Source organism: Equus quagga, chromosome 1 (assembly GCF_021613505.1).
Source record: "Equus quagga isolate Etosha38 chromosome 1, UCLA_HA_Equagga_1.0, whole genome shotgun sequence".
Taxonomy (NCBI): domain Eukaryota; kingdom Metazoa; phylum Chordata; class Mammalia; order Perissodactyla; family Equidae; genus Equus; species Equus quagga.
Genome location: NC_060267.1, coordinates 76,820,324 through 76,832,924, shown reverse-complemented (window position 1 = coordinate 76,832,924; position 12,601 = coordinate 76,820,324). Strand labels below are relative to the sequence as shown.

At 53.5% G+C, this 12,601-nt stretch overlaps 1 protein-coding gene across 4 annotated transcripts in view; it reads left to right on the top strand.

Annotated features, from left to right (window-relative positions):
* Positions 1 to 12,601, top strand: part of AKNA (AT-hook transcription factor) — a 47,939-nt gene that overhangs the window by 31,854 nt on the left and 3,484 nt on the right. For all 4 annotated transcript variants that reach the window (XM_046685883.1, XM_046685903.1, XM_046685873.1 and 1 more), the window contains 8 exons: positions 317 to 528; positions 2,053 to 2,215; positions 8,019 to 8,195; positions 8,860 to 8,975; positions 9,581 to 9,727; positions 10,658 to 10,753; positions 11,382 to 11,498; positions 11,755 to 11,947. In XM_046685883.1, the coding sequence (XP_046541839.1) occupies positions 317 to 528; positions 2,053 to 2,215; positions 8,019 to 8,195; positions 8,860 to 8,975; positions 9,581 to 9,727; positions 10,658 to 10,753; positions 11,382 to 11,498; positions 11,755 to 11,947 (1,221 nt within the window). The remainder of the gene's footprint in view (positions 1 to 316; positions 529 to 2,052; positions 2,216 to 8,018; positions 8,196 to 8,859; positions 8,976 to 9,580; positions 9,728 to 10,657; positions 10,754 to 11,381; positions 11,499 to 11,754; positions 11,948 to 12,601) is intronic.

The following is a 12,601-nucleotide window of genomic DNA, read 5'->3' as shown; positions in this document are numbered from 1 at the left end:
AGCCTCCAGAGCTGGGTGCAGGCCCCTCAGGAGGCCCACCTGGTGACGGGAAGAATGGATTAGAAATTCTATTTCTCTGAATATTTTCTAAAAACGAAATTGAGCTTTATAATTTTGCATACATGGGTGGGCAGTACAGCTGTGCCGTTTATAAAGAAATGCATGTATAACAGGGGTGCATCCTCAGAAATTCTGTCCTGCCGGGATGCGAAGTCCCAAAGGTCAGGAGCTCACGGGGGTAGCGTGTGGAGGGGCTCGGAGGCCGCGGCCTTTCTCAGGGTGACCTCAACGTGTCTCTCCCTCCATGGTCCCTCAGCGCCCCAGGGCCACTAACCCAGCCCTTCACTGCGTCTGCGCCCCGGAATGCAGCCTCCCACCCCCAGACCAGGGGTCCTCCGGTCCCCAGAAGAGTCTCTGAGCCCAGCACACCCAGGAGCCGAGCCCAGAGGCGCCCCTTCGGCCGGGACAGTCCCCGCCGGCAGAGGGCACCCAGCTTCCGCCTGGAGCGGGCACTGGCGGCCGAGATGGGTGAGTAGATGCAGCTGAGATGGGCAGCCCCTGGGGGGTGGCCAGATTGCATGGATTAAAAAATAAAACCAACAAAGGGCTTACCTTCCCCTTTAGGATACAAAACATCATAAAGGTTCATTGTAGGAAAATTTGAAATTACAGACAGAGTGGGCAAAAGGGAAGGAAAGGAAAAGATACGCTGGAAACCATTGCTGCTGACATTTTGGTGTGGAACCTGCGGGTTGTTCTCTATGCTAGCGTGTGTGTGTTGATTGACACGCACTTAAAACGAACATGGGACCATATTATACACGAATGTCTGATAACCTTTTTTTCTCTAAACATTGTGTCATGCACACTTTCCATGTCTATAAAATCTATGATTTAGTTTTTACATTTAAGAAATGCATTTATTTCCTTAAAAAGAAATAAAACAAATAGACAGGAAAGAACATAAGTGGGTGAATTTTCACGAGGTGAACACAGGCCAGGAAAGTCAACATGGTCAGAACCCCAGAACCTGCCCGCCCAGGCCCCCTCCAGCCACTCCCACCCCTCCCCGAGGGAACCCCTGTCCTCGCTTCTAACACCCCACATTTGCTTTGCCTCTTTTGAAAGTTCAGTGTTTAAAATTTTTTTTAATTAAACTTTAATTAAAAATTTAATTAATTACTGGTTCCCAGAGATCCCACGTGTCCTTCACTTAGTGTCTCCCAATGATATCTTGCAAAACTACTGTGCGATGTCACCACCAGGTGTTGACATGGATTTGGTCCAGATACAGAACAGGCCACCACCGGCTCCCTCGTGTTGCCCTTTTATAGACACACCCGCTTCCCCCTGCCCCACCCCCTCCTCAGCTCCTGGTGACCGCTAATCTGCTCTCCATTTCTCTAATTTTGCCATTTCAAGAATGTTACATAAATGGAATCATATACCATATGACCTTGTAGGATTGGCTTTTTCACTCAGCATAATTCTCTGGAGATTCATCTGGATTGTTCCACGTCTCCATAGTTTGTCGCTTTACCGATTGCTGGTTGTTTTTAATGCACGGGCCAGACTAGTGGTTCGGACCTCCAGCCGCCCATCCCTTTGAGAGGCTGCAGTTTTGAACCTCTCCCCAGAAACACGCACACAGGCAAGGGTGTGACTGCATTTTCAGAGGGAGGGGGAGGCTGTGAAGCCAGTCCCAGAACCACGTGGTGATGCACCACAGAGCTGGGGGTCCCACGTGGAGGAGCCACGAGCTCTTTGCTATTCGGGGAAGGTCCCGAAGACTTGGCTCTGATGCGGAGATGGCGGGCTGGAGGGGGCGCTCTCACCAGCAGCAGCTCTGCAGGCCACGCTCTGCACCCCAAGCTCCCCGCACAAACCGCATCTTCTGGTTTGAGGTCAGTGGGTCATTGACCTCATCAGGAACTTCATTTGTGACCTCAGCTGGGCACCTTCTCTTGCCCCCCAATCCTTCCACCCACACACGATCCCGCTTCGATGGGCGTCCCTGCGTGAACTCACTTGGGTCTCTTTCTGCCTCCCCAGCGCTCCCAGGCTCCGAGCTGGAGGGGCGAAAGCGGGTTTCTGAACAGCGGCCCCGCAGCACGACCGTCAGCCCGCCCAGCACCCCGGCCCCTGCACCTGCCGTTCTGCCCTGTGGACTGACAGAGACCACCTCCACCCTGCTGCTCACCAGGACAGGGCGAGAGTAAGCTGGGGACGTGGGCACTGGCGATTCAAGCTCATCATAGGGCTGGGAGAGTGATGCCCGGGAGGCAGGGGCTCGGCCCGTGGTGGCTGTGCTGGGCCACACAGACCCGGGTGTCCCGCCTCCCAGCTCAGGGCTGTTCTCCTGGGACCTCAATGACCTAGCCTTTGAGGAAGCTCCTCCAGCCGTGGGCGATGACCTAGAGGTTTGCCTTCCTGGTTTTGAGACCTCACTCTCTGCCCTCCACAGCTCCCTTCCAGGCAGGTCTGCGCTTCCCACAGTGTGTTTCCTGCAGTTCATGCATTCAGTCTAAGACCTGAAAAGAGACTTCTCTTCTTTTTAATCCTAGCACAGTTTTTCTTTTCTTTTCTTTTTTATTATTTTATTGAGGTCTTAATGGTTTATAACATTGTGTAGTTTCAGGTGTACATTATTATTTATCAGTTTCTGTATAGACTGCATTGTGCCCACCATCTAAATGTGCCCCTTTACCCCTTATGCCCACCCCCCAACCCCCTTCCCCTCCGGTAACTACTAATCTGTTCTCTTTGTCCCTGTGTTTGTCTTTCACATATAAGTGAAATCATCTGGTCTTTTTCTCTCTCTGTCTGGCTTATTTTGCTTAACATCATACCCTTAAGGTCCATCCATATAGTTGAAAATGGCACAATTTTGTGTTTTTTGTGGCTGAGTAGTATTCCATTGTGTGTATATACCAGATCTTTATCCCATCATCTGTCGATGGGCACTTGAGTTGCTCCCACATCTTTGCTATTGTGAATAATGCTGCAATGAACTTAGGGGTGCATAAGTCTCTTCGAATTGCTGATTTCAAGTTCTTTGGATAGATACCCAGAAGTGGGATAGCTGGGTCGTATGGTATTTCTATTTTTGATTTTTGAGAAATCTCCATACTGTTTTCCACAGCGGCTGCACCAGTTTGCATTCTCACCAGCAGTGTATGAGGGTTCCCTTTTCTTTGCACCCTCTCCAGCATTTGTTACTTTTTCTTTTGGTGATTATAGCCATTCCAACAGGTGTAAGGTGATATCTCATTGTAGTTTTGATTGGCATTTCAGTAATACTTAGTGATGTTGAACATCATTTCCTGTGCCTGTTGGCCATCTGAATATCTTCTTTGGAAAAATGTCTGTTCATATCCTCTGCCCATTTGTTGATCCTGCTGTTTGTTTTTTTTGTTGTTTAGTTGAGTGAGTTCTTTATATATTATGGAGATTAACCCCCTGTCAGATATATGATTTGCAGATACTTTCTCTCAGTTGGTGGGTTGTCTTTTTGTTTTGTTCATGGTTTCCTTTGCCTTGCAGAAGCTTTTTAGTCTGATGTAGTCCCAGTTGTTTATTTTTTCTTTTGTTTCCCTTGCCTGAGTAGACATGGTATTTGAAAAGATGCTACTAAGACTGATGTCAAAGAGCGTACTGTCTATATTTTCTTCTAGGAGTTTTATAGTTTCTGGTCTTACTTTCAAGTCTTTGATCCATTTTGAGTTAATCTTTGTGTATGGCGAAATATAATGGTCTACTTTCATTCGTTTACATGTGGGTGTCTACTTTTCCCAACACCATTTCTTGAGGAGGCTTTCCATTCTCCATTGTATGTTCTTGGCACCTTTGTCAAAGACTAGCTGTCTGGAGATGTATGGTTTTATTTATGGGCTTTCAATTCTGTTCCATTGATGTATGCGTCTGTTTTTGTCCCAGTACCATGCTGTTTTGATTACTGTGGCTTTGTAGTATGTTTTGAAGTCAGGGATTGTGATGCCTCCAGCTTTGTTCTTTTTCTCAGTGTTGCTTTAGCAATTCAGGGTCTTTTGTTGCCCCGATATGAATTTTAGGATTTATTGTTCTATTTTTGTGAAGAACGTCATTGGGATTCTGATTGGGATTGCACTGAATCTGTAGATTGCTTTGGATAGTATGGACATTTTAACTATGTTTATTCTTTCATTCCCTGTGCATGGAATATCTTTCCTTTTCTTTATGTCATCATCGATTTCTTTCAATAATGTCTTAGAGTTTTCATTGTGTAGGTCTTTCACCTCCTTGGTTAAATTTATTCCTAGACATTTTATTATTTTTGTTGCGATGGTCAATGGGTTTGTATTCTTGAGTTCTCTTTCTGTCAGTTCGTTATGAGAGTATAGAAATGCAACTGATTTTTCTAAGTTGATTTTTCTCCCCTGCAACTTTGCTGTAGTTGTTGATTATTTCTATTAGTTTTCTGATGGATTCTTTAGGGTTTTCTATATGTAGAATCATGTCTGCAAACAGTGAAAGTTTCTCTTCTTCCTTTCCCATTTGGATACCTTTAATTTCTTTTTCTTGACTGACTGCTGTGGCCCAAACCTCCAGTACTATGTTGAATAAGAGTGGTGAGAGTGGACACCCTTGTCTTGTTCCTGTTCTCAGAGGGATGGTGCTCAGTTTTTGCCCATTGAGTATGATGTTGGGTGTGGGTTTGTCATATATGGCCCATATTATGTTGAGGTATTTTCCTTCTATCCCCATTTTATTTAGAGTTTTTGTCATAAATGGCTGTTGGATCTTGTCATATGCTTTCTCTACATCTATTGAGATGGTCATGTGGTTTTTGTTCCTCATTTTGTTAATGTGGTGTATCACATTGATTGATTTGCGGATGTTGAGCCATCCCTGCATCCCTGGAATGAATCCCACTTGATCATGGTGTATGACCATTTTAATGTATTCTTGTATTGAGTTTGCAATATTTTGTTGAGAATTTTTGCATCTGTGTTCATCAGTGATATTTGCCTGTAATTTCCCTTCTTTCTGTTGTCCTTCACTGGCTTTGGGATCAGGGTGATGTTGGCCTCGTAGAATGAGTTAGGAAGGGTTCCATCTTCTTCAATTTTTTGGAATACTTTGAGAAGGATAGGCACTAAATCTTCTTTGAATGTTTGGTAGAATTCTACCATCTGGTCCTGGACTTTTATTTTTGGGGAAATTTTTTATTACTGTGTCGATCTCCTTAATTGGGATGGGTCTATTCAGATTCTCTGTTTCTTCTTGATTGAGTTTTGGGAGGGGTGTGAGTCTGAGAATTTATCCATTTCCTCCAGGTTGTCTATTCTTTGGCATACAGTGTTTTATAGTATTCTCTTACAACCCTTTGTATTTCTTTGGTATCCGTGGTACCAGCACAGTTCTCCTACCAAGAAAGTTGCTCCTGGCTTGGTTAAACAGAAATGGGAAAATGGGTTGCTCAGTCCTCTTGCCTCTCCTCTGAGTTGCTTTTGGCCCATCATCCATCACGTGCCACTGCTGGATGGGGGTGTCCGTCCCAGAATGCACTGGGAAGACCGCTTTGCAGTCATCAGTCCTTGGGCCTGTGCGATCGTGGGGCTGTCCTGGTCCCTGTCTGTGAAGTCGGGTCCGGTTGGTGCCATCTGGCTTCCTGGCCTGAGTTTAATAAGTACACTCCGGCAGTCTCCTCTGACCTCAGCATAGGAATTAGAGGCCTATTTGCCTAAGACCTACCAGCCCCTGGAAATACAATAGTGGATGAGACAGCCCTTGGCCTCATAAGGGTCACATCTTGAAGGATGGACAAAGAAACAGGCAGTCGCACCACCAGTGTAAGTCCAGTGGTGGCAGAGCCTCAAAGGACTGTGGGAGCACAGGGAGGGGGCCTCTAGCCCAGGCAGGGGCTGCAGAGAGGGCTTCCTGGAGGAAGTGGCATCTCAGCTGAGACCAGAAAGAAGAGAGGTGGAAGAGTATCCCCAGCAGAAGGAACAGCATGTGCAAAGGCCTAGAGGTGAGAGAGTGCCCATTACGTTTGAGGAGCCAAATGTTCATTCCAGCCTGATCCTCGGGTGCGAGGTGGTGGGTGTTGAGCAACAAAGGCAGAGAGGCAGACGGGGAGACCTGGGGGAGGTCTTGGAGGGCCTTGAACACTGTGACTAAAGGTTTGGACAGTGGCTGGGCTCAGAGAAGGTGCTCCCTGAATGTTCGTGGACGTGTACAGACCCATCCGAGGACAGTGATGGGTGCCCAGCAGGCAGGGGTGTGGTCGGGGTACGTTGTAGAGCCAGCTCTCAGGCCACCAGGAGGGTGAGGAAAGAGGCCGAGAGACTGCTGAGAAGCCTGCCTCACCCGGGAGGGATGAGGGACCAGTGGGGAGAGGGTGCATCTCAGAAGAGATGTTAGACGTTGGACCCACAGGACTTGGGAGCTGGCTAACTCTCGGGGGTGCTCAGGGAAGGAGAAGGGTCTAGAACGACTCAGATTTCTGGCTGACCAAACAGTTGGCACCGATCCAGAGATGGGAACTCAGGAGGGGAGTGAGTTTGCAGGGAAGAAGCATTTGAAGGGCCAGCTGGCACTCAAGCACTGAGGAATTAAGTCAGAGAGACTGAGACTCTGACACAAACAACCCAGAGACGGCAGGGGACCCCCGAGTGGGATTCCGAGTCCCCGCCCCATTCAGCAGCCTTGGGCCTGAGACAGGGACCAGAGCCGCCCTCCAGGTCTGCACGCAGCACACAGCCTCGGCCCTGCCTCCCAGGGGTCACCTGGAGACGCAGCTCTCCTGAGCCACCACCCCCACAGTTCACCTGGGAAAACCCAACACGTGCCCCCTTGGGGAGTTCCCAGGGAACCACCACCCTGGACACTGTGCTGGGGCAGAGCCAGAAAGGGGTCCCCGCTCCTTCTGTGCACTCATCCGGGAGCTGGAGGTGGCGCCAACACACACTCACCCCTCGGGCCAGGGGCCACCAGGCAAGAAGTCACCCTGAGGGGCTCCTCGCCCAGCAGCTGGCCCAGGAGTGGATGGAGAGCCTGTCGCAGCCTGAGGACGGCCAGGCCAGGCCCACACCCTGATACTCTCTGAGGAGGGGGTGTGTGTGGGAGTCTGGGGGGATCCTCTGCCACCATGCACGCCACGCCCTCAGAAGGAGACTCTGGAGCTTCAGGGAGGGATGGAGAGAAATGTAGACAGGATTTCCTGCCAGATGCTGGCAGCTCATGAGGTCCCATCTCAGGCTGGGCTGGTTAGGGGGCTCCACCGGGATGACAGCAGCCTTGCAGAGGGTGCCCCAGCATTTCCCAGCCTGCTCACATTCCGGTCATGGAGGGAAGTCCCGTGGCATCTTCGCGTCCTCTCCCCATGCACGGCCTGCACTCTGCTCCTCTGGAGCCTGGGGTCCCTTCAGTGGCGTTCCCTGAGCATCTCAGAGCTGTAGGGTCCCGGGGTGTGAGATGGGGAAGCCCTGGCTCACTATCTGGTGGGGAGACAGAGGGACGAGCATCTTCTGCTGGGAGTGGAGACATGAGCTTGACCAAGATGGGAAAGTTTTGGGGGACCCAGGAGCGAGGGGCTGAGTCAGGGCAGGAAGGACCCGGGCCTGGACGGGGAGTTAGGGTTTCCGCAGACAGAGAGCGGAGGGAGGGCAGCCCAGGGGCCGAGGCGGCCGAACTCCAAGCATCAAGTGGAACGTGAGCCAACGCCCTCCTTACTCTGCACCCTCGTCTCTCTGGAGAAATTGTCGCTGGGGTTTCCGAACAGCTTCTCAGAGGCCCTGCGTGTGAGTGTGTGACCCTCAGAGTTCGGCTCTGCTCACCGAACGTGCAGGAACCTGGACTCAGAGAGGTGTCACCAGATGGAGCCAGAAAAGCGGACACACAAGGAGGGTCTGGAGTCCATGACAGCAGAGGAGGACCCTGTGCTGCTAGAAATGACACAGACGGGACATCCAGGCAGCACTGTGGGGCAGCTAGTTCATCCGCATCTCCTCTTTCTCACTGTCCCTCTGTCCCTACAGCCAGGCCATCCGGGAGTTGCAGGAGGAGGTGGCACGGCTCCGTCTGCGGCTGGAGGACAGTCTGCACCCGCCGGCCCCAGGCAGCCCCACGCGCCCTGCGTCTGCCTTCAACCGCCCTGCCCGGGCCCGCGCCCGTCCAGCCGAGGCCTCAGCCCCCTGGGGCCCCCACTGTGGCAGGTGGGTGACCCCAAATGCCCACCCCTGTGCCCTCGTGAAGGCGCAGAAGCTAGACTTGGCCAGCCTCGGGGGATCTCCCCAGACATGTGGCCTCAGGCACAGCCACACCCCTGTCTCACTCATTCACTCCATCATTCACTCATTCACTCCATCGTTCACTCATTCACTCACTCTGACATGGTTTTACTGTGTAATATTTGATGCATAAAAGAATATATTGAACATACGTGTTAATAATAAAGCAAAATACAGTGAACATCCCTGAACTCACCAGCCAACTCTGAGCCGGCCGATCTCCAGGACTCTCAGCGTCTCACCCACCCACTCTGTCATCATTCACTTACGATGACATAAAATCAGCTAACTTCTTCTGTTTCTATGAGAGGACACTCCCTGAAGGGGTTTACGGACATTGTCTCATGAATCGTTCTAACAACCTCTGAGGCAATTGCTTTCCTTATCCCCATTTGACAGATGAGGAAACTGAGGGTCAGAGAGGCTCAGAGCCATTTTCTGGGATTCTGACTCCAGGGTGTTTGGTTGGGACCCTGTGCCCTCTCCTCCCATTATGTTATAAGCATACGTTATAAGGCTCTCTCCTGCTCGCTTTTGAAGGCTTCATAAACCTCCTCCAGTGACATCCTCTCTCTCTCCCTTTTGCTAGTAAATCCACAGAGAGACTGTCTGGTGAGCCTGGAGGTGCCGAGCCAGCTGTCCCGGCAGGAAGGCGGCGGGCCAGGTCCTCCTCGGTGCCTCGGGAGGTGCCCCGACTGTCCCTGAGTAAGTGACCGCCTGCCAGGGCTCATTTCAGGTCGCCACAGTCTGGGCGCGTCTGCTCAGTGGTCAGGGCCCACAGCAGCAGCCTTGGAGGAGAGTTGGAGAAGGTTTTTGTGTGTCTGGCGATTGTAGTGTCTGGAGCACAGTGCTCCTCCAGCAAGAGCCACTGTCCTTCAAGGGCCTTGCATATGTCTCCTCTTGCTGAGTCTTCACTGCAAGATGGGCTGCACTGTCCACATTGTGCAGTTGAGGACCCAAGCCTGACAGCGCAGAGAACCTGCCTGAGGAAGCTCAGCTCCGCACTCAGTGCCTGGGGCCCAGCCCCAGCTCCCTCCTTCCTGGCCCTGTGACCTTGGCCCGGGTGCTGCCCTGCTCCGTGCAGTTACAGGCACAGCTAACAGTGCGGTACCAACAGCATCCCCCTCCTGGGATGGCTGAGAGTGCACCGCACGGCGCCTGCCCGGTGTCCAGACCAGCGCTGAGAACGAGGTCAGGGTTGGGAATGTGTCTGCTCTCATTACTAAGGGGCAGGTCTGGACTAGCTACACCCATGTCCAAGCCGGTGGACCCACCCCGGCCCCTCTGATGCTCCTCTCTGTCCACCCCAGGTTCGGAATCTGAGCCAGCCTCCCTCCGGCTATTCTCTGAGAAGAGCAGGACCACCACGGACAGCCCACCCACAGCTGGGGACGGAATGAGAGGAGTGGGCAGCGCCAGACGGCCAGATCGGGTCACCTTCCGGGGCCAGTACACAGGTCAGGAAGGGAGGGCGGGGTGGCATGGTCCCCAGGGTGGTCTCCTCTGTCTTGAGCAGCCCTTTCTGAGACCCAGGGGCCATTCACATGTTACCACTTTCTCTGCATCCGTGATATGAAGTCATCTGGGAGGGCTGCCTCTGAGAATCTCAGGGCATTTGTCCATCAGTCATTCAGCAAACAGTTTCCAACGCCTCCGTGCCCCAGGGCCCATGCGTGGTTCTGGGAGCCCATGCAGCTGTCAATCATAAGGAGGGTCAGGAAGCACCTGCTGTGGCAGGACCTGGGCTGCAGGTGAACACAGAATCATCTACTCCCGTCCCAGCTCCAGGGCTGGGTCCCCGGGGACCCTGGGTCATGAACCAGGCACCCGGCGCAGAGTCAGGCTCCAGATGACACACAGTAGGATTTCAAAGTGCTTAACAATGAAACCTGCCAGTGCTGGGCAGAGTGCCTCGTGGATCCAGCCCCATCCAGTTCCCCCAACAAGCCTGTGACACGCGCACCATGACTGTCTCCATCTTACAGCCCCTGGAGCACAGGGAGCAAACCCTGCTGCCCCCAGGCCCGAGCCCTTCCCATCCCAGCCAGCTGGTTGGGGTCCCGCGGGAGCTTCCCTCTGCCCTTGCTGAGCCCGGCTTCCTGGGCTGCTTTCACATCCTGACCGAGCTTGGGTTTGTTGACTGCTTCTGTGGGTCACGAACCAGGCAGCTGGTACCCAAGTAGGATGTGGGATGCAGCAGGAGTCTGGGAGAGCTTACAATAAACAGACACATAAATATGTTTTTATGCACATATATTACGTGTGTGTGTGCGCACACAAAGAGAGAGTGTGCAAACGACCTGGAGGGAGAGGAGAGAGCATTGCGCCACCTGCTCCAGCTCCACACCCTCCCAGAGTCATGCCCACTGTTCTGGTTTCCTCCCCAGGCCAGGAGTACCAGGTGCTGACCCCCAAGACTGTCCCCAGAGGCAGTGGCACAGCCTCCTGTCCCCACTGCCAGCCTGTCAGGACCCAGGATGCAGGTGAGGGACGGTCCCTGGAGAGGTGGCCAGGGTACTGAGGCTGTAGCTTCCTCTCTCCGGGAGGGAGCACTGGCCGCTGGGGGCGCCCTAGCTCAGTGGGGGTCAGGCACAGACCAAGAAACCGGACTGTTCTGGGCTTCCGGGCCCTGCAGGGCATCCCGCCCTCACCCCTATGGCTCCGGGGGCCGCCACCTGAAGCTGCCCTTCTGGGATGGGGAGCACAGGGTGGGGCAGGGAGCACGTGACTCAGCCTGGGGCTGGGAGGGCTTCCCAGAGTGGGTGGTGGCTGGCTGCTCTCATCATGCCCCCATTTTATCTTGGCCAATCAGTCAGCCTCTTGGAGCCTCAGTTTCCCCGTCTGTAAACGGGGCAGTGATGAGAGGAGCCAGCCCAGGGGCTTGTTGCATCTGATAAAACAATGCAGGAAGACCCTGAGCAGAGGGCCAGGCTCATGCGAGGCTGACTCTCACTGTCCTGGTTGCCATGGATACTGTTGTCCCCGGTGGGGGCAACGCGTCTCCAGGCAGAGGTCCCTGAGGGCAGCCTGGGGCTGTGGGAGGCCTGTCTTGGGGTTCAGGCCTGAGGGTTCAGATACACCTTCTCCTGATGTCGCTTCCTTCTCTTCTAGGCGGTGCTGCCCCCAGGGACCCACCGGGACCGTCTCCCACAGACGTCCTGCGCTGTCCCCTGTGTGGTGGAGCTGGGTCCCGCCCAGAGGGGGACGCTTCAGATCCTCCCACCTCTGGTAGGATGGGGCTCAGTCTCCTCTCCCAGTAGCCCCCAGCTCTCCTGGATGGGGGTCGGGGCCCTAGCGGGTTTAGACGGGGCGTGCTTCCCCAGTTTGGGACGGAGCGAACGGGGCAGAGGGCTGCTTCCCAAATCGAGGCCTCCCAGGAGCCGCCCCGTGTCCCGTCTACTGAGCAGGGGCCAGGCGACCTTCTGCTCTCTGCCTGACCTTCCCCAGGAGTCAGACTGAGTCCCTGTGCTGTCCCTCCCGACAGGGGCAGAAAAGGCCTCCACGAGGGGATGCGCACCTGCGACTTCCAGCCCCAAGCAGAGGAGCCAGCGGGTGGGCTCGCCGTCCCGGCCACCCCCCGGACTGTGGTATCTGGCCGCCGCGCCCTCAGCACCACCCACTCCCGCGTTGGCCTACGTTTCCCCGGTTCCCGTCCTGCCTTATCCATCAGCCACTGTGTAAGCACCTTCCATTCCCACCCTCCCAGCCTCTCTCTCTGTGTCTAATGTGCAGAACAAGCCAGACACTCGTGTAGTCACTCAACAAACCCTGAATGCACCCTGTGTACCAGGCGCTGGGACCCAGCGGTGAAGGCGCCTGGCAGAGGGCCCTGGCATCTAGGAGCTGACAGCCTCGGGGGTCTAGAACCCTAACCATCCTCCATTTCCTCATGGGTCTTCTCAGCGAGCAAGAAAAGTGTGCTCATGTTTTTTTTAAACGGCTTTATCTTGTAGAACAGTTTAGGTTTATAGAGAAATCGAGCAGTGGTACAGAGTTCCCATGTGCCCCCACACATGCAGTGTCCCCCATATTGACATCGGACGCTAATATGGGGCATTGGCACAGTTGGTGAGCCATGTAAACACTGTTAGTAACTGAAGCCCACAGGGTATTCAGGTTCCCGCAGTTGTCCCTGAAGCCCCATCTCTGCCCCAGGCTCCACCGGGACCCCACACACTCACTCCTCACGGCTCCTGGGGCTCCTCTGGCTGTGACAGGTGCTCAGTCATCCCTTGTCCCTCATGACCTGACAATCTGGAGGACTGACCGTCAGGCTCGAGGATTTGATGGAACCTCATCAGGACAAAAAGACGCAGCGGGGGAGACGGAAG